At 42.2% G+C, this 25,456-nt stretch overlaps 1 protein-coding gene across 1 annotated transcript; it reads right to left on the bottom strand.

Annotated features, from left to right (window-relative positions):
- Nucleotides 1-1,168: 1,168 nt before the first annotated feature.
- Nucleotides 1,169-16,372, bottom strand: LOC109207561. Its single transcript, XM_019370500.1, has 7 exons — nucleotides 16,266-16,372; nucleotides 15,333-15,723; nucleotides 15,173-15,272; nucleotides 14,740-15,085; nucleotides 3,068-3,082; nucleotides 2,107-2,323; nucleotides 1,169-1,609 (listed from the first exon to the last, which is right to left on the bottom strand). The coding sequence occupies exons 1-7, from the start codon at nucleotides 16,370-16,372 to the stop codon at nucleotides 1,169-1,171; spliced, it is 1,617 nt and encodes a 538-aa protein (XP_019226045.1).
- Between the last annotated feature and the right edge of the window lie 9,084 nt (nucleotides 16,373-25,456).

The raw sequence follows: 25,456 nt of genomic DNA, 5'->3' as shown, positions 1-25,456 counted from the left end.
GGGGATCGGGGCGTGAATTCTAAAAAACGACCGGTCGGGTCATTACAATTTGATTCCAATCTACTCCGTCAAAGATATGGTGCTCTCCTATGGGACTATGCTATGCGGAAGATAGACGCTGATGCCATAAGCGAGAATGAAGCACCCTCAAAGATTGCTAGGCAAATCACGAAGTCAGATTCAAAGTTGCAGATAGTGTTAGAGTAGCTTTATGTTAATGTAGTTTTAGAATGTTATTTTTAGGTGAATACTGTTTTTTGAGTAATTTTTTTGGTGAAGATGGTATTCAGTTAGAACAAACCATCACTCTATCAACAGTGTTCATGTATGACAATTGCAACTTTTCAATCGATGTTTCATTGTTTTCTTCGTAAGTATTAATGCTTATTCTTCAGTTTATATTCATATGTATCTTACAGGATATAAGTATTTATTAATAATCAGTAACTTGGCTTGACAGGTTATACGTTTTGAACAGGTTAATATCAAAGGCAGAAACTTTATGTATACTGATGGTAGGTTATATTAAAGAATTCAGATGTATTTTTTGTATTCATCTGTATTCAGTTGTATTCAGCTGTATTTTTCAGCTGTATTCATATGTTTTCAGTTGTATTCTTTAATATTTATCTTTCAAATTCAGTTAATACATATTAAAGAATACAAATTCAGATGTATTGAACAGGTTATACGTATTTGCATAAATTGTTATATTATAGCTGAGTATATATATGTATTCCGATGTATTCTGACTAGCTATCTATATTGAATTCAGACACTGTCTATTATTGTATGTCTAAGTATATGTGGACAAGGTTGTATTCGATTGTATTCAACTTAATACTGAAACTAACTGTATACAGAATCTAATCATGTTATATGTATTCAACCTATTTTTTATAATATAGCTGACTACATAGTTGTATTCCGAAGTATTTTGACAAGTTATATATATAACTCAGGCACTGTCTATAATAATATGTCAAAGTATATGTGGACAAGGCTGTATTCTAATGTATCCAACACATTACTGCAACTAAATGCATCCAGAATCTATTCACGAAAGGCATTTTAGAAATTATTACTTAACAATGAGAATTTATTAATTGACAATGTCATCATAATTATTGACAAATCGTTGAAGCACCAATACATGTCAGAGTGTTAACTAAATGCTATGTGGAGCATTTCTACACGTTCGCTTGTTATGTCCTCCTTGCCCACATATGCTACATGAATGTTGATTTTTCGGCTGCGGCAACTCACTTAAAGGTTTATCGCGCTTCTTCTTTGGCCTTCCAGGAGGTCTTTTCCATTTGGGTGGTAGTACAACCTCCTCTGCAGCATGTGCTAGTATGTTCCAGTCATTTCTGTCCGGTAGCGGGTACACAGGCACATCGTATGTCATTACAACAGTATTTGGTTTGTAATAGTTAGAGCAATATTCTTCTGGCATTAGAAACTTGCTCTTCAATACAGCCCAGGCATGTGGGCATGGTAATTCATCAACTTGGAACATCCCACAAACACATTTTCTCTCTAACAGGCAGACTCTGTAATGCCTCCCTCCATCGTTAACCGTATGTAAGTATTCAGTTGATGGTACCACCTACATTTAAAAATAGAAATATAAGTTTTGAGCACATATAACTGAATTTCCATATGTATAATGCTGAACTACTCAGTTACATACAACTGAAATATTTGCATACAAATGAATACATCATATATTTAGACCGGCAGACTATAAACTGTAATTACGTCTTATCTTATCAAAAATCTGTTGTACTTTAGGCAACTGAAGTGTAACAAAAACATTAGAAGGATACGGCATGACAATACATATTAAAATTATGTATAATACATATTTGTTAGTTGTATTCTGATGTATTCGAATAGTTTTAGCACCATGTTTTTAGTTATATTCAGTTGTATTCATATCAGATCTTCGATAAAATATGTCTTGTATGTGTTTGAATTTAGTTGTATTCATATGTATTCATGGCAGTTGTATTATAAAAAATGTCTGTATTCAGTTGTATTCATGTCAGTTATTTCAGAAAACAATTAAGCTATATAATACAATGACATTAAAATAAAACTTACAGTCATACGTGTAGACATTGTCTTATTCAAAGTCAGCATCTCCTGGTATTTTTTTCCAAGCGTCGTGTATGTCTGTGTAGCTTCTTTGCGGTTACTACAATTCCAACGTCCAAATATCTTCCTAACTTCTTCGAGGAAGTCGTATATTGGCAATTCCCTTGCTGAAACTAGTGCTGCATTGATTGACTCAACAATATTTGACGTCATTGTCCATCCCCTGTTAACAGGTGCATACAACCTAGCCCACTTTTCGTATCCAGCTATGTGATGACCCAAAGGGTCATCACCTATTTTCTCATTCATACCGTGCTTCCGAGGCCTTGAAAACCTTATTTTTAGTCGCCTCAATTTGCGTGCGCAGTCCGGACGCGTAGCCGGAAAGCTTAAATATGAACTCCGTGTGAAAAATGCTAAATTTTGATATTAATATGAATATAGTTGACTTCGGTCAACATTTTGGATAAACGGATCCGGACCCGTGATTTGACGGTCCCGGAGGGTCCGTAGAAAAATATGGGACTCGGGCATATGCCCGGAGTCGAATTCCGAGGTCTAGAGCCCGAGTAATGAATTTTTCTGTGAAATTGTTTTTCTAAAATTACTAAGGAAATTGGAAATGAAATTTGATTAAAAGACTGTGGTAACGGGCTCGTATTTTGGTTCTGGCGCCCGGTACAAGTCTTATATATGGTTTAAGCGCTTTCTGTAAAGTTTGGTTGAAATCGGACGTCGTTTGACGTGTTTCGGACCTAAAATGGAAAATTTATGTTTTATGAAATTTTGGAAGAATTCATGAGTTTGGAGGTTTGATCCGTTGTTTTTGATGTTATTTTGGCGATTTGATCGCACGAGTAAGTCCGTAGGATGTTTATGAGGTTGTGTGTATAATGGGTTTGGAGCCCCGAGGGCTCGGGAGAGTTTTGGATAGGTGTTGGATTGCATTTTTCATTTTGGAAAAAACCTGGTATCAGCTGATCTGCAGTTTTCGCATTTGCGAAGCCAGAGTTCGCAAATGCGAAGGCCAGCTATCGCAAATGCGGAGGGTTTTTCGCAAATGCGAAACCAGCCTAAGCAGGCCAAGGTTCGCAAATGCGAAGCCAGGCGTCGCAAATGCGACGGCCACTGGTTCGCAAATGCGAGACCATTTTCGCAAATGCGAAGGTCCCTTGGCCAGCCTCAGTTCGCAAATGCGAACAGTAGTGTCGCATTTCCCAAGCCTGCAGGGTTCGCAATTGCGAACCCAACTTCGCATTTCCCATATCTGCAACCTGCATTTTTCATATTTAGACGAATTTCAAGTCACTTTTCACCATTCTTTCAAAATCCAAACATCATAGGCGATTTCTCAAGAACAAACTTCATCCCAAAACATTTGTAAGTCGATTTTTACTCAATTCCTTCAATCTTTAACATCATTTAACATGTTTTCCACTTAAAATCAAGGATTTTCATGGGTGAAATTGGGGTTTTTGGGTAGAACCTAGGTTTTTCTAAAAATTGGGGATTTGGACCTCGATTTGAGGTCCGCTTTCAAAACAAATTATATATTTGAGTTCGTGGGGGAATGGGTAACCGGGTTTTGGTTCGAACCTCGGGTTTTGACCACGTGGGCCTGGGGGCGATTTTAGAATTTTTGGGAAAAACTTGGGAAATTCATTTTCATGCATTCAAATTGATTCATTTAGTGTTTATTAAAGTAATTGAGCAATTTGTCACTAGATTCGAGCAAATTGGAGGTGGAATCGCGCGGTAAAGCGATTGTTGAGGATTGAGTGGAATTCAAGACTTTGAGGTAAGTGTTTGGTTTAACCCTAGCTTGAGGGAATAGGAGTTGAGTCTTGTTTGCTATTTGCTAATTGATCGAGTACGATGTATAGGCATGGTTACGAGTATCTATACATTGGTGTCTAGCATGACCGTGAGTCCTTAAAGGGTGATTTGTTATGAATTCCATGTTAATTGAGGATTTCTATATATTGTAAAGAACATGTGAAAAATATTATAATCATTTGATTTTCGTGGTGTTTTGGCTTGGTTGTGATACGAATTGAAAAGGTATCTGAGATTATAAAATTCTTGGGAGCATTGGCTCAAGTGATAGAGTGAGATGTGAAGTAAGAAATGAAAGAAAGCTAATGAGTTATTGGTTATTCCCTTGCCGGGATGTTTTGCTGTTTGGTAGACTTTTTCTCCCTTGCCGGGATATTTAAATTGTTGTTATTGTTCCCTTGCCGGGATTCCTATTTTGTTTGTTTATTCCCTCGCCCCATTGTTTGTGATTGTTGTTTGGGTGAGGACGAGTGATAAAGCACGAAGGGTGATGCCGTGCACGATTGTGATATGAATACTAATGCACGAAGGAACATTCTGTGCCATGATATGATTACTAATGCACGAAGCAACATTCTGTGCCATGATATGAGTGTTTATTCACAAAGGATCATTCCGTGCCATCATTTTGTGAGGTAAGGCACATAGGGTGATGCCGTGCACTTTATATGATTGTTTGGGTGAGAATGAGAGTAAAAGCACGAAGGATGGTGCCATGCAACTGTTGATTTCCTACTCTCGTTGATATTGTAGTTGAACTGTTTCATTCCTTAATTATTGATTTTATACCTGAACTGTTACAGCCCCTACAGCATGCTCCCCCTCCCCCCTTGACTGGTTAATTTCTGTATACCTTTATATTGCATGCATATATATTGAACTGCACAGGTTTGTTTGGTAGTACGGTCAAGCCTCGTCACTACTTCGCCGGGGTTAGGCCAGGCACTTACCAGCACATGGGGTCGGTTGTGCTGATGCTACACTCTGTGCATCTTTTTGCACAGATCACGGTGCCAGAGCAGCTTTTGGACAGCAATAGTAGATTTGGGAGTTGACTTTAGTCCAGAGACACCGAGGTAGCCTTGCTGACGTCCGCAGGCCCGGAGTTTCTTCTATCTTTACTTTAGTTTGTTATCCTTTGTACCGGAACAAACAAAACTATGTTTTATTCAGACATTGTATTTAGCATTCTCTAGACGTTCGTGAGTTTGTGACTCCAGTTCTTGGGTAGAGTTGTATTGAACTTCCGCATTGTTTCAGTTATTTATATTTAAGACTTCCGCTTTTCTATTAAATGTTTCGTTGTTTTTAATAATGTCGAGGTTTGCTAAAAGAGATAATAAATAATTGGCTTGCCTAGCTCCTAATAGTAGGCGCCATCACGACTCCCGAGGGTGGAAAATCCGGGTCGTGACAAGTTGGTATCAGAGCACTAGGTTACATAGGTCTCACAACTCACGGACAAACTCGGTAGAGTCTGAGGGATCGGTACGGAGACGTCTGTATTTATCCCCTAGAGGCTACAGAGTTAGGAAAATTTCACTTTTGTTCTTTCTTGTCGTGCGATTCTGTTCCTCAAATACTGATTGTCTCTCTACTCTGTTCTTTCGCAGATGGCGAGAACACGTGCTTCCTCTTCTACCGCGCAGCAGCCTGAGCCCCCAGCAGCAGCTCCTACGAGGGGCAGAGGGCGAGGCCGAGGCCGAGGCAGGGGCAGAGCTCATCCCCGAGCAGCAGCCCCAGAGGTGGAGCCTCAAATTGATTATGACGAGGAGGTTCCAGCTCCAGCGGCTCCGGTGGGCCCAGCTCAGGTCCCAGAGGGGTTTATAGCCACCCCAGTTCTTCAGGACGCTTTGGTCAGATTGGTAGGCCTTATGGAGAGCGTCACTCAAGCGGGTTTGCTTCCAGTAGCACCAGCCACTTCCCAGGCTGGAGGAGGAGTTCAGACTCTTGCTACACGTACTCCGGAGCAGGTAGCTCCCCAGGCTCAGGTTCCAGTGGTTCAGCTAGCTGTGGCAGTCTAACCGGGTATTGTGACTCAGACCTGCGATGGAGCGGCTATGTCCGCAGATGCTTTGTGGAGGCTGGATAGGTTCACCAAGCTCTTCACCACCACATTCAGTGGTGCTTCTTCAGAGGACCCCCAGGATTTCTTATATAGCTGCCATGAGGTTCTTCGGACTATGGGTATTCTGGAGACCAATGGGGTCGACTTTGCCACCTTTCGTCTATCTGGATCCGCCAAGACATGGTGGAGGGACTATTGTTTAGCCAGACCAGCAGGGTCGCCATCTCTGACTTGGGACCAGTTTGCAGAGTTGTTCTTGGAGAAGTTTCTCCCCGTTACTCAGCGAGATGCTCTTCACAGGCAGTTTGAGCGCCTTCAGCAGGGCTCTATGACAGTCACACAGTATGAGACCCGGTTCATTGATCTAGCTCGCCATGCTATTGTTATACTCCCCACCGAGAGAGAGAGGGTGCGGAGGTTTATTGATGGTTTGATTCAGCCGATCCGTCTCCAGATGGCTATGGGGGCCGAGAGTGAGATTTCTTTTCAGGAGACGGCCAATGCGGCCGGTAGAGTTGAGATGGCTCTTGCACAGGGAGGTGGTCATGGGTCAGATAAGAGGCCCCGTCATACAAGTAGGTTCAGTGGTACCTCGTTTGGAGGTAGAGATTCTTATGGTAGAGGCCATCCTCCGAGGCCCTTTCAGTCAGCTCTTCAGGTTTCTCATGGTACTTCAGGTGGTCGTGGTTCTCAGCCGCATTATTCTGACCAGCAGCCTCACAGTTCACCATCAGCACCCATCAGTGCCCCACCACTTTAGAGTTTTCGGGGTGGACATTCAGGTCGACAGGGTCAGCAGCCGAGGGCTTGTTACGCTTGTGGTGACCCGAGTCACATTGTCAGATTTTGCCCTCGAGCTTCGAGCAGTTCCCAGCAGCAGGGTCCTCGTCCTATGATACAGGCATCAGGTAATCCACAGGCCGCCCAGCCACCTAGAGGCGGGGGTAGAGGTCATAGAGGTGGAGCTCGGACCGCCAGAGGTAGAGGCCAGCCGGCAGCCGATCGTCCTAGGGATATGGGTCAGGGAGGTGGGGCCCAGCCCCGGTGTTATGCTCTTCCAGCCAGGCCAGAGGCTGAGTCTTCAGATGCAGTTATTACAGTTACTATTCTGGTCTGTGATAGGGATGCTTNAGTGGTTCAGCTAGCTGTGGCAGTCTAACCGGGTATTGTGACTCAGACCTGCGATGGAGCGGCTATGTCCGCAGATGCTTTGTGGAAGCTGGATAGGTTCACCAAGCTCTTCACATCACATTCAGCGGTGCTTCTTCAGAGGACCCCCAGGATTTCTTATATAGCTGCCATGAGGTTCTTCGGACTATGGGTATTGTGGAGACCAATGGGGTCGACTTTGCCACCTTTCGTCTATCTGGATCCGCCAAGACATGGTGGAGGGACTATTGTTTAGCCAGACCAGCAGGGTCGCCATCTCTGACTTGGGACCAGTTTGCAGAGTTGTTCTTGGAGAAGTTTCTCCCCGTTACTCAGCGAGATGCTCTTCACAGGCAGTTTGAGCGCCTTCAGCAGGGCTCTATGACAGTCACACAGTATGAGACCCGGTTCATTGATCTAGCTCGCCATGCTATTGTTATACTCCCCACCGAGAGAGAGAGGGTGCGGAGGTTTATTGATGGTTTGATTCAGCCGATCCGTCTCCAGATGGCTATGGGGGCCGAGAGTGAGATTTCTTTTCAGGAGACGGCCAATGCGGCCGGTAGAGTTGAGATGGCTCTTGCACGGGGAGGTGGTCATGGGTTAGATAAGAGGCCCCGTCATGCAGGTAGGTTCAGTGGTACCTCGTCTGGAGGTGGGGATTCTTATGGTAGAGGCCATCCTCCGAGGCTCTTTCAGTCAGCTCTCCAGGTCTCTCATGGTACTTCAGGTGGTCGTGGTTCTCAGACGCATTATTCTGACCAGCAGCTCTTCAATTCACCATCATCACCTATCAGCACACCACCACTCCGTTATTCTCAGCAGCCGAGGGCTTGTTTCACGTGTGGTGACACGAGGCATATTGCCAGGTATTGCCCTCGAGCTTCTGACAGCTCTCAGCAGCAGGGTCCTCGCCTATGATTCAGGCATCAGGTGATCCACAGGCCGCCCAGCCAGCTAGAGGCCGGGGGTAGAGGCTCATAGAGGTGGAGCTCGGACCGCCAGAGGTAGAGGCCAGCCGGCAGCCGATCGTCCTAGGGATATGGGTCAGGGAGGTGGGGCCCAGCCCCGGTGTTATGCTCTTCCAGCCAGGCCAGAGGCTGAGTCTTCAGATGCAGTTATTACAGTTACTATTCTGGTCTGTGATAGGGATGCTTCAGTGCTATTCGACCCTGGGTCTACATATTCGTATGTGTCATCCTATTTTGCACCGTACTTGGTTATGCCTAGTGATGCCTTGGGTGTCCCTGTATATGTATCTACACCGATGGGTGATTCTATAGTGGTCGACCGAGTTCATCGTTCCTGTGTGGTAGTGTTTGAGGGTCTTGAGACCCGTGTTGATTTATTTCTCTTAGACATGGTGGATTTCAACGTCATATTAGGGATGTATTGGTTGTCCCCGTATCATGCCATCTTGGATTGCCACACCAAGACCGTGACCTTGGCTTTACCAGATGTGCCCCGTTTGGAGTGGAGAGGGACCCCAGGTCATGCCACTCGCAATGTTATCTCATATGTGAAGGCTCGACGTATGGTCGAGAAGGGGTGTTTGGCCTATTAGGCCTATGTTCGTGATTCCAGTACTGAGGTTCCTCATATAGATTCTGTGCCTGTTGTCCGGGAGTTTCCAGATGTTTTCCCCTCAGACCTGCCGGGTATGCCACCCGACAGGGACATTGACTTCTGTATTGATTTGGCTCCGGGCACGCAGCCCATTTCTATCCTGCCGTATCGCATGGCCCCGCCGGAGTTGAAAGAGTTAAAGGGTCAATTGCGGGATTTGCTTGATAAGGGTTTCATTAGACCCAGCGTCTCGCCTTGGGGTGCGCCGGTGTTATTTGTGAAGAAAAAGGACGGTTCGATGAGGATGTGCATTGATTACCGGCAATTGAACAAAGTGACAATAAAGAACAAGTATCTACTGCCGAGGATTGACGATTTGTTCGACCAGCTTCAGGGTGCAAAGGTGTTTTCAAAGATAGACTTGAGATCTGGCTACCATCAGTTGAGGATTAGGGCATCCGATGTCCCTAAGACAGCATTCCGCACTCGGTACGGGCACTATGAGTTCCTGGTCATGTCATATGGGTTGACCAATGCCCCAGCAGTATTTATGGAGTTGATGAACCGAGTGTTCAGGCCATATTTGGATATGTTCGTGATAGTCTTTATTGATGATATTTTGGTGTACTGCCGCAGTCAGGAGGAGCACGAGCAGCACCTCAGAGTGGTTCTTCAGACTCTCAAGGATAGCCAGTTATATGCTAAGTTCTCGAAGTGCGAGCTCTGGTTGAGTTCGGTTGCATTTCTGGGTCACGTCGTATCAGCAGAGGGTATTCAGGTGGACCCGAAGAAGATTGAGGCAGTCAAGAACTGGCCTCGACCAGCTTCAGTTACAGAGATTCGGAGTTTCTTGGGGTTAGCAGGCTATTATCGTCGATTCGTGGAGGGGTTTTCATCTATCGCAGCCCCGATGACCAGGTTGACCTAGAAGGGCGCCCAGTTCAGATGGTCGGATGAGTGTGAGGCGAGCTTTCAGAAGCTCAAGACAGCTCTGACTACGACACCGATATTGGTTTTGCCCACAGGTTCAGGGCCTTATACAGTCTATTGTGATGCTTCCCGTATTGGGCTTGGTGCAGTATTGATGCAGGATGGTAGAGTCATAGCCTATGCTTCGAGGCAGTTGAAGATCCACGAGAAGAATTATCCGGTTCATGATCTAGAGTTGGCAGCCATTGTTCATGCTTTGAAGATTTGGAGGCATTATCTATATGGTGTGACGTGTGAGGTGTACACTGATCACAAGAGTCTTCAATACTTGTTCAAGCAAAAGGAGTTGAATTTGAGGCAGAGGAGGTGGTTGGAGTTGCTGAAAGATTATGATGTTACTATCTTGTACCACCCGGGGAAGGCCAATATGGTGGCCGATGCATTGAGTAGGAAGTCCGCCAGCATGGGTAGTCTTGCTTATATCCCGGCCAGCCAGAGGCCGCTTGCTTTGGATGTTCAGGCTTTGGCCAATCGATTTGTGAGGTTGGATATCTCTGAGCCTAGCCGAGTGTTAGCTTGCACAGTTGCTCGTTCTTCATTATTGGAGCGTATCCGTGATTGGCAGTTTGATGATCCCCATTTATGTGTCCTGAGAGACACGGTGCAGCGTGGAGGTGCCAAGAAGGTGACCTTAGATGATGATGGTGTCTTGAGACTGCAGGGGCGAGTTTGTGTGCCCAATGTTGACGGGATTCGAGAGTTGATCTTAGCGGAGGCCCATAGCTCCCGGTATTCTATTCACCCGGGCGCCGCGAAGATGTATCAGGATCTGAGGCAGCACTATAGGTGGCGCAAAATGAAGAAAGATATTGTTGCATATGTGGCTCGATGTTTGAACTGTCAGCAGGTTAATTACGAGCATCAGAGGCCTGGTGGACTATTTCAGAGGATTGAGCTTCCCGAGTGGAAGTGGGAGAGGATTACCATGGATTTCGTTACTGGACTTCCGATGACTCGGAAGAAGTTTGATGCTATTTGGGTCATTGTTGATAGGTTGACCAAGTCAGCGCATTTTATTCCTGTTGCAGCCACTTATTCATCGGAGAGGTTAGCTGAGATCTACATCCGAGAGATTGTTCGCCTTCATGGGGTGCCGGTATCTATTATTTCGGATCGGGGTACGCAGTTTACCTCGCGCTTCTGGAGAGCAGTTCAGCAGGAGTTGGGCACCCAGGTTCAGTTGAGCACAGCGTTCCATCCTCAGACGGACGGCCAGTCCGAGAGGACTATTCAGATATTGGAGGATATGCTCCGAGCCTGTGTCATTGATTTTGGAGGCTCGTGGGACCAGTTTTTGCCTTTAGCAGAGTTCGCCTACAACAACAGCTACCAGTCCAGCATTCAGATGGCTCCATATGAGGCGTTGTATGGTAGGCGATGTCGGTCTCCAGTCGGATGGTTTGAGCCGGGAGAGGCTCGGTTATTGGGTACAGATTTAGTTCAGGAGGCCTTGGATAAGGTCAAGATCATTCAGGACAGGCTTCGTTCGGTTCAGTCGCGGCAAAAGAGTTATGCGGATCGTAAGGTTCGAGATGTAGCTTTCATGGTTGGTGAGCGGGTCTTGCTCCGAGTGTCGCCTATGAAGGGCGTGATGAGATTTGGGAAGAAGGGCAAGCTTAGCCCTAGGTTCATTGGCCCATTTGAGATTCTCGACCGTGTGGGAGAGGTGGCTTATAGGCTTGCCTTGCCGCCTAGCTTGTCAGCCGTGCATCCAGTTTTTTCATGTGTCCATGCTTCGGAGGTATCACGGCGATCCAGCCCACGTGTTAGATTTCAGCACTGTCCAGTTGGACAAGGATCTGTCTTATGAGGAGGAGCCGGTGGCTATTCTAGATCGGCAGGTTCGACAGTTGAGGTCGAAGAGTTTTCCTTCAGTGCGTGTTCAGTGGAGAGGTCAGCCTCCTGAGGCATCGACCTGGGAGTCCGAGTCTGATATGCGGAGCCGTTATCCTCATCTTTTTCCCGACTCAGGTACTTCTTTCTTTTGTCCGTTCGAGGACGAACGGTTGTTTTAGAGGTGGAGAATGTGACGACCCAAAGGGTCATCACCTGTTTTCTCATTCATACCGTGCTTCCGAGGCCTTGAAAACCTCATTTTTAGTCGCCTCGATTTGCATGCGCAGTCCGGGCGCGTAGCCGAAAAGCTTAAATATGAACTCCTTGTGAAAAATGCTAAATTTTGATATTAATATTAATATAGTTGACTTCGGTCAACATTTTGGGTAAACGGACCCGGACCCGTGATTTGACGGTCCCGGAGGATCCATAGAAAAATATGGGACTCGGGCATATGCCCGGAGTCAAATTCCGAGGTCTAGAGCCCGAGTAATGAATTTTTCTGTGAAATTATTTTTCTGAAATTACTAAGGAAATTAGAAATGAAATTTAATTAAAAGACTGTGGTATCGGGCTCGTATTTTGGTTCCGGCGCCCGGTACAAGTCTTATATATGGTTTAAGCGCTTTCTGTAAAGTTTGGTTGAAATCGAACGTCGTTTGACGTGTTTCGGACCTAAAATGGAAAATTTATGTTTTATGAAATTTTGGAAGAATTCATGAGTTTGGAGGTTTGATCCGTTGTTTTTGATGTTATTTTGGCGATTTGATTGCATGAGTAAGTCCGTAGGATGTTTTTGAGGTTGTGTGTATAATGGGTTTGGAGCCCCAAGGGCTCGGGTGAGTTTTGGATAGGTGTCGGATTGCATTTTTCATTTTGGAAAAAAACCTGGTATCAGCTGATCTGCAGTTTTCGCATTTGCGAATCCAGAGTTCACAAATGCGAAGGCCAGCTATCGCAAATGCGGAGGGTTTTTCGCAAATGCGAAACCAGCCTAAGCAAGCCAAAGTTCGCAAATGCGAAGCCAGGCGTCGCATAAATGCGACGGCCACTGGTTCGCAAATGCGAGACCATTTTCGCAAATGCGAAGGTCCCTTGGCCAGCCTTAGTTCGCAAATGCGAATAGTAGTGTCGCATTTCCCAAGCCTGCAGGGTTCGCAATTGCGAACCCAACTTCGCATTTCCCATATCTGCAACCTGCATTTTTCATACTTAGATGAATTTCAAGTCACTTTTCACCATTCTTTCAAAACCCAAACATCATAGGCGATTTTTCAAGAACAAACTTCATCCCAAAACATTTGTAAGTCGATTTTTACTCAGTTCCTTCAATCTTTAACATCATTTAACATGTTTTCCACTTAAAATCAAGGATTTTCATGGGTGAAATTGGGGTTTTTGGGTAGAACCTAGGTTTTTCTAAAAATTGGGGATTTGGACCTCGATTTGAGGTTCGATTTCAAAACAAATTACATATTTGGGTTCGTGGGGGAATGGGTAACCGGGTTTTGGTTCGAACCTCGGGTTTTGACCACGTGGGCCTGGGGGCGATTTTGGAATTTTTGGGAAAAACTTGGGAAATTCATTTTTATGCATTCAAATTGATTCATTTAGTGTTTATTAAAGTAATTGAGCAATTTGTGACTAGATTCGAGCAAATTGGTGGTGGAATCGCGGGGTAAAGCGATTGTTGAGGATTGAGTGGAATTCAAGGCTTTGAGGTAAGTGTTTGGTTTAACCCTAGCTTGAGGGAATATGTGTTGAGTCTTGTTTGCTATTTGCTAATTGATCGAGTACGATGTATAGACATGGTGACGAGTATCTATACATTGATGTCTAGCATGACCGTGAGTCCTTAAAGGGTGATTATCATGATTTGTTATGAATTCCATGTTAATTGAGGATTTCTATATATTGTAAAGAACATGGGAAAAACATTATAATCATTTGATTTTTGTGGTGTTTTGGCTTGGTGGTGATACGAATTGAAAAGGTATCTGAGATTATAAAATTCTTGGTAGCATTGGCTCAAGTGATAAAGTGAGATGTGAAGTAAGAAATGAAAGAAAGCTAATGAGTTATTGGTTATTCCCTTGCCGGGATGTTTTGCTGTTTGGTAGACTTTTTCTCCCTTGCCGGGATATTGAAATTGTTGTTATTGTTCCCTTGCCGGGATTCCTATTTTGTTTGTTTATTCCCCCGCCCCATTGTTTGTGATTGTTGTTTGGGTGAGGATGAGTGATAAAGCACGAAGGGTGATGTCGTGCACGATTGTGATATGAATACTAATGCACGAAGGAACATTCCGTGCCATGATATGATTACTAATGCACGAAGGAACATTCCGTGCCATGATATGAGTGTTTATGCACGAAGGATCATTCCGTGCCATCATTTTGTGAGGTAAGGCACGAAGGGTGATGCCGTGCACTTTATATGATTGTTTGGGTGAGAATGAGAGTAAAAACACGAAGGATGGTGCCGTGAAACTGTTGATTTCCTACTCTCATTGATATTGTAGTTGTACTGTTTCATTCCTTAATTATTGATTTTATACCTGAATTGTTACAGCCCCTACAGCATGCTCCCCCTCCCCCCTTGACTTGTTAATTTCTGTATACCTTTATATTGCATACATATATATTGAACTGCACAGGTTTGTTTGGTAGTCCGGTCTAGCCTCGTCACTACTTCGCCGGGGTTAGGCCAGGCACTTACCAGCACATGGGGTCGGTTGTGCTGATGCTACACTCTGTGCATCTTTTTGCACAGATCACGGTGCCGGAGCAGCTTTTGGACAGCAATAGTAGATTTGGGAGCTGACTTCAGTCCAGAGATACCGAGGTAGCCTTGCTGACGTCCGCAGGCCTGGAGTTTCTTTTATCTTTACTTTAGTTTGTTATCCTTTGTACCGGAACAAACAAAACTATATTTTTATTCAGACATTGTATTTAGCATTCTCTAGACGTTCGTGAGTTTATGACTCCAGTTCTTGGGTAGAGTTGTATTGAACTTCCGCATTACTTTCAGTTTATTTATATTTAAGACTTCCGCTTTTCTATTAAATGTTTCGTTGTTTTTAATAATGTCGAGGTTTGCTAAAAGAGATAATAAATAATTGGCTTGCCTAGCTCCTAATAGTAGGCGCCATCACGACTCCCGAGGGTGGGAAATCCGGGTCGTGACAAGCTAACTCTAAGTATTCTTTCACCCTAATATCTACCTTCTCCACCTTCTCCATCAGACTGTCAAATTCAGCTTGTGTGTATGCTTTTTCCATCGAGAAGTATATCTCGCTCAACTTGGCATGGCTCTTTTTGAATTTCTTATATACGTTGTTCCATAGATGCCATATACAAGCAAAATGCGGTACATCTGGATACACTCTCGATACAGATTTAATGATACTCTCATTTCTATCTGAAACGATGCACATGTTTTCCCTGTCACCGTATGCTATCTTGAATTGCTCAAAGAACCACGTCCAAGTAGCATCGTTCTCTGAATCAATAACACCATATGCTAGTGGCAATGTATGACCTATAAAAACAATTGAATACATATTTTTAAAACATGTATTTCAATCTTTAAAATATTAACAGATGGTATTATAATTCAGATACTCACCTGCACCATCCAACGTGCTTGCCGAAACGAATGTCCCGGTGTAGTAAGATTTTAGGTGACTTCCATCCACAACAACAATGGGTCTACGATGATCAAACCCCTTTATAAAGGCATACAAAGATATATACACGTACATGAATTCATTTTTTGGCTATTTTACCATTCTGATGTGGGAACCTGGATATGTCATATCCATTGTATATAAGTATCCTGGTAATTTTTTGTATGAATCAGCCGGTTCACCTCTCAAAAAATTTATTGCCTTTTCTTTAGCCCTCCACGCCAACATGTAGCTAACATCTACACCTAAATTTGATTTCACATCATCAATAATATCCTTTGGGGTGTATTTCCTCTTATGATTAGTAAGCTTAGGCCTAATCATACCACCTATAAGGCTGCTACTTGCCTGCCGCTGCTCATACACCTTGTCCTTCAGCGGACATGTATGGTTATCAATGAATTCTCTCACTTTGAATAGTTCTGATTTGTTAATGCTTGAAGCCTTAAACCTCCATTCACAATCTTCTGAAATACATAATAATGCATACCTGCAAAGAATTAATCATTGTACATATGATTAGCATAAGTGTTTACAAAAAAAAAATCACTCATATACACACGAATACAATCTGACATAGATACATCCTGACATCTATATATATATAAATTTTTATACTACTGAATTCAGTTATAGTTATATACATTTAAATACAATGAATACAACTGAATACAATTGGTGGTATATGCATACACTTAAAACCACAGTAGACAAAATAAGAGAATAATTATAGCAATGTATTTTTATATTTTTATATGCATACAAAGATATATACACGCCCAAGCAGCATACAAAGATATATACACGTACATGAATTTATTTTTTGGCGATTTTACCATTCTGATAATGTAATTATACCAGTAAAATACATATGAATACATGTATTTAAGGACCATAAACAAACATATGTTTACTACATCTGTGATAATCAAGAGGAAATACATAAATACGCATAAATACAACAACGTTAAACTTACAGCTCGAACCAATAATAGAAAATACAAAAAAAAAAAAAATTAAATACATTCAAACCTGACAGCATTAGACCTATCAACCCGGAATTGAAACCTTTGAGATATAGCATAATTCTCCATCACCTCTTTCAATGTAGCCTTATCCTTATACACTTGTCCAGCCATAACCTCCCTTTGATTAGTTTTGGAAATTATCAAATCCTTGTCCAGTTCGAACACCCCCAATTGCTTCTCCTGAATTGACAAAATCTAGAGCCAGTGTATCATCTGTATCGGAATCGTACCTTTGAACTGCTTCGTCTATTTGGACAATGTCGCCTTGATTTAAACTACCTCCGGATACAAGTTCTTTTTCAATAGTTGTTATGCACAAAGGATACATCCCGAATTCTCTATTCTCTTGTTTTAATTCTACATACACTCTGTAACCCATATCATTGTGTATTTCCATTGGCGTGCAATTTTCTTCTACTTTGTATTGAATTTTAATGGACTTTGAGCTCAAATCTATGCCCAGTTGATTAGAAATTGAAGCAACCAAATCATTAAAGGACGCATACTCCTTTATCGGTATTCCCTCAATTGAATAATCGATGTAATTGCCCTTATCGTTCCACTTGCCAGAATGACGCAACAACACTGTTAAACTTTCCATATGTATAAAGGAACTATAACGTATTTTGTATATAATTTGTATCAATCTAATTTTCCATGGTTGAATTGATATCTGCGAACATAGAAAAGGGAGAAGTAAATGGAAGAACTTCGAACAAATGTTGCTCTGGTTTTCGCTACTTTTTTTTTGAATCGTGTATGGCAGAATACAGATTAATGGGAACTAGTTTTTGTTCGTTGAGTTAAATTAGGAGAATATCATGTGATTTGATTTCCTTTCCGTTTTTAACTAGTTTAACCTTCCAGATTTTACGCAGATACGTTACTGTATTCACGATAATGTCGCGTGAATACAGTTAAATACATATCAACCTTAGCTGGAATTCCCTCTTTAACGCCTATTTTTTCTATTGTATTAATTAATATAATAGCTTAAATACATAAAAATACATTGTATAAAAACATAAAAGGTATCTATAACACGTAATATAGAAAAAGGTATCTATAAATGGCTAATTAGACCTAAAAGATGGTGCTTTATGAAAAATTCTCAATTTTGTAACCACCAACCACGTTCTATAACTTTATTATGCCACTACTTTTATTTATTTCAAGGAAGAAATTATACACCTATAAATAGTGATGTTTCTTCCTTGTGTTTGGTGTGAGGAAAATGTGGTAGTGTGTATGAAAAAAGTGAACTTGGTGTAGTGAAAAAGAGATTTATGAGAAGGAGAAAATCTATGTCTCCAACTTATTCTCTACAAAAGAGAATATTATTTTTGTTGAAGGAAGGTGTTCATTTTGGTGGAGCTTTGGACTCAACAACTTATCCAGAGTTTGTTCGAGTCATACGACGTTGTCGGGTTGTTGTATCCTGGAGGGGACATGTCAAGAGTATTACTGCTGGACCGGTGAAGATGCTACTGCAGTGGGCTTGATCTCCTTAAAGAGCGCGAGATATCTGCTCCTCAACCTGAAGAATATTTATTTATTTTTCTTCATCTTATTTTCAAATGTAATTACTTGTAATTTCACCAACACATAATGAAATATTTTAACATCCACTTTCAAATATAAGATCACTTTATTTTATGAATTTGATAAATATTTGTCACGACCCAAAATCCATGAGGGTCGTGATGGCGCCGGACACTGCTGTCAGGCAAGCCAACTAAAATACTTAATTAGATTCTAATTTAGACCATTTTGAAAACCCAGATTTTTCCTTCTAATTTCATAAGTAAAGAGACAACTGCTTCAATTCAAATTAAATAACAAGCAATTAATACAAAATATTTCAAAACCATTCCCAGAACCCGGTGTCACAAGTGCATGAGCAATTTCTAAGAAATGATATAATACAACATCCGTCCGGAATACAGTGGACAGAAAGTAAATACAATATACTGGAAGGGACTATACTAGCTGCCGGCCGCCTCGAATAATGCAACTCACCTAGTCCCCGAATCATCCGTGCTGCTACGCCCAGTAGGCCACTAGAGTTACATATACCTGTGCAACAAAAATGCACAGAAGTGTAGTATGAGTATGAAAACAACGTGTATTCAATGAGTTTCCCGTCTAATCTCGAAGAAGTAGAGACGAGATGGTCGACTTCGACACTTACTAGTGGTCCAATAATGATGTCATAAGTTATTAAATCGTGGACTCTTATAAACATGATTTTTAATCCAATAGGAGGAAACAAGTAAACAATTATTTCTTTTATAGGAAGTTTCCCAAAATTTCCTTTTCATCATTATCCAAATATTCTCAAGCCATAAAGAGGCAATAACAACTTCAATAAGTTCAAGGCAGCAATACAAGCATGCGCAAATCATGCCGAGGCGTACGGGCCGCTCCAACAGAAAATAAACTGTGCACTGCGAGGGTCGAACTGCGAACCATAGATGCATCTATTTAATCTACCGAGGCGTTCGGCCCGTTCCATAAATAAACACACAGACAGTCAATCAAGAATCCACACGGAGTAATTATCTAATGAAAACAAATCCTCTTTTAACCTTTTAAGAAAAATGAAGTTTTATCTGTTTAGAAACTCGTTTATGTGACTTAAGCAATTCAAGACATCAATAGGTTCGTAAATAATCCAAGTATAGCATGCTTTTGGGTCCTAACGACCCGGACAATAGCATAATAGTAGCTACGTACGGACTCTCGTCACCTCGTGCGTACGTAGCCCCCACAAATAGGAGCACATAATCAATTATTTCACCTATGGGGACAATTCCCTCTTACAAGGTTATAAAGGAGACTCACCTCGCTCCGAAGATCCATAACCGGCATTCCACGCCCTTCCCGAAGACTCGAATCGACACACAACGCTCCAAAACTCATGATGACTGACAGAACCCCTCTTCCAAAAGCTCCAAAAATCGCCCAAGCCAAGAGAGAAATGGGTGAAATGAACTCAACCCCGATTTTTAAACATTCTGCCCAACCCAGGTCCGCCCTTCTTCGCGTTCGCGACATTCCGCTCGCGTTCGCGAAGGCCAGTCACCCAGCCCTTCGCGTTAGCGTACAAGGCCTCGCGTTCGCGTAGGCCAAAGACCCAGGCCCAGCTTTTTTTCCTTCTACGCGTTCGCGATCTCCTCCTCACGTTCGCGTAGCAGTTCAGCCCACCCTTCGTGTTCGCGACTCCCCCTTCGCGTTCGCAAAGGCTAAAACCAGCAGCCTCCCACTTTCCTCTTCGCGTTCGCGAGACTCCCTCCGCGTTCGCGAAGAAGGAAACCAGATACCAGCAACCAGCAGCAGCTTTTTACCCAAATTCGATCCGTTAACCACCCGAAATCCACCCGAGGCCCCCGGGACCCCAACCAATCATACCAACTAGTCCCAAAACACATTACGGACTTGCTCGAGGTCTCAAATCACATCAAACAACGCTAGAATCATGAATCGACCTCCAATCCAAGCTTTATGAACTTTAGAACTTCAAACTTCTACTTTCGACGCTTAAACCTATCAAATCACGTCCGATTGACCTCAAATTTTGCACACAAGTCATATTCGACATTACGGACCTACTCCAACTTTCGGAATCGGATTCCGACCCCGATATCAAAAAGTCCACTTACGGTCAAACTTCTCAAAAACCTTCAAATTTCTATCTTTAGCCAAATGGCTCCAAAATGACCTACGGACCTCCGAATTCACTTCCGATCGTGCTCCCAACTCCAGAATCACCATACGGAGCTGCTCCCAGACTCGGAATCCCAAACGGACATTGATATCACCGAAATGAACTTCAACCCAAACTTATGAAATTTCTTTCAAAATGCTACTTTCCACAATAGGCACCAAAACACTCCCGGGTCATCCAAAACCCGATCCGGGCATACGCCCAAGTCCGAAATCATCATACGAACCTGCTGGAACCTTCGGATACCGATTCCGAGGTCGTTTACTCAAAATTCCAATCCTAGTTAATTCTTTCAACTTAAGGCTTCCGAAATGAGAATTCTCTTTCCAAATCAACTCTGAAGTTCCCGAAACTTATCCGACCACGCGTACAAGTCATAATACCTGAAATGAAGCTGTTTATGGCCTCAGACTGCTGAACGACGCGCTAGAACTCAAAACGACCGGTCGGGTCGTTACATTATTAGTGTAGCTATCTATCTTCCATCATAAAATTCTTGTAAAAGAACTATATTTTGTTATCTCCTACAATTGTTTTTTCATGTGAAAAATATATTTTACACAATATCTTGCTCAACTATATAGTACAATTATAATACCAATTAAAAGGAAAAATTGAAAAATAAGAATGACAAAAAGATATCAAAAGAGAAAAAAGAAAGAAACAGGAAAGAAACTCTAACAAATCCCAACTTATTATGTTACTCGTTGAATTGTATTTTATACAAACAAATCTAAGTAATACAAATCCGAATAAATAATTTAATATATACATTGCTCCACACCAAAAAGAATTGCGAGATTCAATATAGGAGATTCAATGTATATGACATAGTAGATTTCTGACATTAATTCCCTAATAACAACAACAACATACCTAGTATTATCCTACACCGTATGGTCTGGGGAGGGTAGTGTGTACGCATACCTTACCCCTACCTTGTGAGGATAGAGAGGTTGTTTCCAATAGACCCTCGTCCGCTTAGGAAAGCATAAGCACCACATTAATGAAAATATAGACAAGAAGGATAGTACCCAAAAAGCCATATAAAAGCATAATAAAGACAACAAGATAGTAAGGTGATCAACAACGAAAGAAAATGACGGTTAGTCATAAAAACCTACTACCAACAAAAGCGAGACTGCGTACCAATACTACTGTTATGAACACCCTAGACTACCTACTCTACTACCCTAATCCTCGACCTACATACCTTCCTATCAAGGGTCATGTCCTTGGTCAGCTGAAGTTGCGCTATATCTTGCCTAATCACCTCTCCTCACCTCTTCTTTTGCCTACCTCGACCTCTATGTAGGCCCTCCAATGTCAACGTCTCACACCTCCTCACTGAAGCATCTGTGCTCCTCCTCCTCACATGACCAAATCACCTAAGTCGCGCTTCCCGTATCTTGTCCTCAATAAGGGCCACACCCACCTTGTCGCGAATAACCTTAGTTCTGATCCAATCTCACCTGATATGCCCGCACATCCATATCAACATCCTCATCTCTGCTACCTTCATCTTCTGGACATGAGAGATCTTGACTGGCCAACACTCAGCCCCATACAACATCGTTGGTTTGACCACCACTCTGTAGAACTTACCTTTAACTTTCGGTGGCAGCTTTTTATCACATAAAACACCGGAAGAGAGTCTCCATTTCATCCATCCCGCCCCAATACGATATGTGACATCTTCATCAATATCCCTATCCCCTTGTATAATAGACTCAAGGAACTTAAAACTTCCTCGCCTAGGGATGACCTGCGAGTCCAGCCTCACCTCCCCTTCCTCTCATTGAGTCTCATCAGTGAACTTACACTCTAAGTATTCTGTCTTGGTACTTTTCAACTTGAAACCTTTAGACTCCAGGGTCTGCCTCCATACCTCTAATTGCACGTTTACACTATCTCGCGTCTCGTCAATCAATACAATATCATCTGCAAATAGCATGCACCATGACACCTCCCCTTGGATGTGGCGCTCAGTACGTCCACCGCCAGAGCAAACAAGAAAAGGCTGAGTGCCTACCTATGATGCAACACATCATAATCGGAAAATGGTCTGAGTCCCCACCCACCGTCCTCACTCGGGTCTTTGCTCCATTATACATGTCCTTAATTAACCTAACGTAGGCAACAGGTATACCTCTAGCCTCCAAACATCTCCACAAAACCTGCCTCTAAACTTTATCGTACGACTTTTCTAAGTAGATGAACACCATATGCAAGTCCTTCTTTCTCTCCCTATATTGCTCCAGCAATCTCCTAACAAGGTGGATGGATATCTCTCAAGAAGTTATGCGGTGCATTTTGTGGATATCCCGGAGGGAAGTTATGCGGTGCATTTTGTGAGCGCAGATCAGGTCTGCGGTGCATTATGCGACCGCAAAACATGTCTGCGAGCAGCAAAACGACCACACACTAGACAGAGATGCCCAGTTTCGGAGGGCCATTTCGTAGCCCATTTCGCGGACCGCGAACAGATCCTGTTCCGGAGCTTTATTTTTTGGTTTTTATAACCCGACCCTATTTTGTTATATAGACGTTGTGGACAATTTTTCTTGCAAAAATGTGATATTTTGGGGGTGAGAGAGTGCCCTAGAGTGGGAGAGAGTCTTCAACAATTTGTTCTTCAATTCTTGCTCAAATCTTGGAAGATTAACAAGGAAAACTCACTAGGTTTTCAACCAAAAGGTAAGATTCTACACCCTAACCCTTAATTTCAAAGTTTAACTAGAAATGCGTAATTAGTAAGATAATTCTTGGGTATGGGATGTTTATTTTGCATACATGTGTTATCAAGATTGTTGAGCTAAAAATGGTAAAGAATGGGTTGTGGGATGATGGAATCCTCCATTAAAGGACCTTGAAACCTTAATGCACATAGAATTGAAGGAAGCTAAAGTGAGGAATGTTGGCTAAACTCTTCTCTTAGAATTGAACCCCACAAGATCCATGTAAGTCCCGAGTTGTTCATTGTGAATCGATTAGTCCAAATAAGCTTGTGTCAAAAGACATCCGTGTTCAATATGTAATTCAAATGCTCCTGTTATGTTGTACTACTATTTGAGAATGTGATCAAAGTATGGGTTGCATATCTAAATGCCTTGACTTCAAGCTGTGTTTCAAATGAAAGCTAATGACAATTGTGTAAGAAATATTAATGCTCCTAGAACTCTTATTTTGCTCATATGTGTGCTTAAATGTCTTGAATAGAAATGCCTTATTGTCGGAAAGTCTATGATGATGGTTGAAAGTGAAAAGGTGTGCATGAAATATGAAATGCGAAATATGAAACACGGCCAACATGCCAAGAGAAATAATACAATTGTGACCACTAGTGCCAATAAAAATGAAGAGATGTAAAAGAAGTATGCAATGGGATGATTGATAGAAAAAGATGATGTCTCGAATGAGACGACCTAGCCAATCGGGTCGTGATCGGACGCCATGCCGCACCATGGTGGTGATTGTGTTGAAACTTGTACTTGAATTGTGATTCTGGCTGATGTCTCGGATGAGACGGCCTAGCCGATCGGGTCGTGATCGGACGCCATGCCGCACACATGGTGGTGATTGTGCTGGAAATTGTAATTTAAATCGGAATTGTGATTGTGATTGTGGTTGATATCTCGAATTAGACGGCCTAGCCGATCGGGTCGTGATCGGACTCCGTATCAAAAGTATGGTGGTATTGTGAATGGTGACATATCGTTGCTAAGATCTCTCACTCTGAAATACGAAGTTTACATTGAAAGACTTATCTTGCTCCTAACTTGATAATTGATAACGCTTGAGGTTTTTAATTGATATTATGATTGTTTCTTCTTGCATTATTACTCATTCTATTGAGAGCGTGTTTAGTTATACATACTAGTACTATTCCATAAGTACTAACGTCCCTTTTGTCGGGGGCGCTGCATCTGTAATGGATATATTCCATAGCAGGTGGCATTGATCAGTGATAGCGGTACACCCTCTTCCCAGCAGACGGTGTGAGCCCCACTTCATTTCGGGGTCATGTACCATTTTGTTCCTTGTATATTGTGTTTCGAGGTATAGCCGGAGCCTTGTTGTCGGCACTATCATAATACTCTTTTGTGTCATGTAGAGGCTCTGTAGACATAGTGTGGGTTGTATATGGGTGCTGAGAAAGTCAAACAAGTTGTGTTGTGTTTTGTTCACTTGTTCCACTTCAAACCACGAAAACACGTGTATTTTGAGACTTATTAAATAAAGCAATCAATGGTAATGAATTGGTATTGTTTATATGATCTCTCTATTGTTTAACTAATGAAAAATGTATTCTCTTTAATCATGAGTGAGTTTGGGTAGAAGGTCTTGTACAGGATTTCTCCGCCGGGTAATCTCGGTTGAGCACCGATTGCGCTCCCCGAGTTTGGGGCGTGACAACATCGCCCTCTTCCTCATGATCTCTAGATCCATGACCAGGAGCCTATGAAGGGTCGAGAGGTTCTCACTCGGGATGACTTTGCAATACGTGCAAAGACCTCTATCGGACATTAGAATATTTTATACGTTTAAAAAACGTAAAGAATTAAATTTTAATTTGTCACGACCCAAAATTCCACCAAGTCGTGATAGCACATAATCCAAACTCGCTAGGTAAGCCAACTAACACAAATCGTATTCCAAATCGAAGATCATCAATAAATACATAAGTAAGAGTACAAGTATAAGTACATCTACCCCAAGATCCGGTAGCACAGGTCATGAGCAACTAAGATTTAAAATTTTACAATGTTGGCAAGAAGAAATATATTTGTTTAAAAATACATAATAGAATTACAATTCTAAGTTGTCATGAACAAGATGGCAGCTAACGGCTGGAAAGCTAAAGTCTTCAATGCTCATCCTCGGACTCTACAGTCGCATTGCTCCAAAATATGCACACAAGGTACAGAAGTTTAGTATGAGTACAACCGACCCCATGTATTTTGTAAGTATTTTGATTAATCTCGGTGAAGTAGTGGCGAGGTCTTTAAATCAAAAGATACTCACTAACATAGTCTGTGCAGTTCATAAGCAAGAGAAATAACAAGGAAAAAGACAAGTAATAGTGAAAGGGTCAAATAATAGAAATAACGAGCATGTTTCACAAATATAACAACCAAACCTTTATCAATAAAGCAAGTCTTTGAGGAAGAAACAATGTCTGTACGGAAACATAATCCATATCCACAAATCCCTATAATAAAAAAAATATGTGCAAGATATCAAATCAAATGGCACGACAACACCCTTTGTGCATTTCTCTCATCCTCACCAAGCATATGTATGCGTGTCAAATCAAATGACACAGTAACACCCTTCGGGCATTTATCTCATCCCCACCAATTATATGTATAACAATACCAAACCAGGTAAAAGACATATAGTTAACATAAACAATAAGGTAGAAGGCATAGATATAAGAACAACAACCAAGGTAGAAACATAGATGT

The sequence above is a fragment of the Nicotiana attenuata genome, unplaced genomic scaffold, assembly GCF_001879085.1.
Source record: "Nicotiana attenuata strain UT unplaced genomic scaffold, NIATTr2, whole genome shotgun sequence".
Classification (NCBI taxonomy): domain Eukaryota; kingdom Viridiplantae; phylum Streptophyta; class Magnoliopsida; order Solanales; family Solanaceae; genus Nicotiana; species Nicotiana attenuata.
Note: the sequence above shows the minus strand (reverse complement) of the source record. Positions and strands in the feature narration are given on the sequence as shown.

Coding starts and splice junctions, on each gene's coding strand:
- LOC109207561 (XM_019370500.1), bottom strand. CDS start 16,372: ATGGCTGGACAAGTGTATAAGGATAAGGCTACATTGAAAGAGGTGATG. Junction 15,724..16,265: donor GATAGGTCTAATGCTGTCAG/GTTTGAATGTAT, acceptor AATTCTTTGCAG/GTATGCATTATTATGTATTT. Junction 15,086..15,172: donor AAGCACGTTGGATGGTGCAG/GTGAGTATCTGA, acceptor TTGTTTTTATAG/GTCATACATTGCCACTAGCA.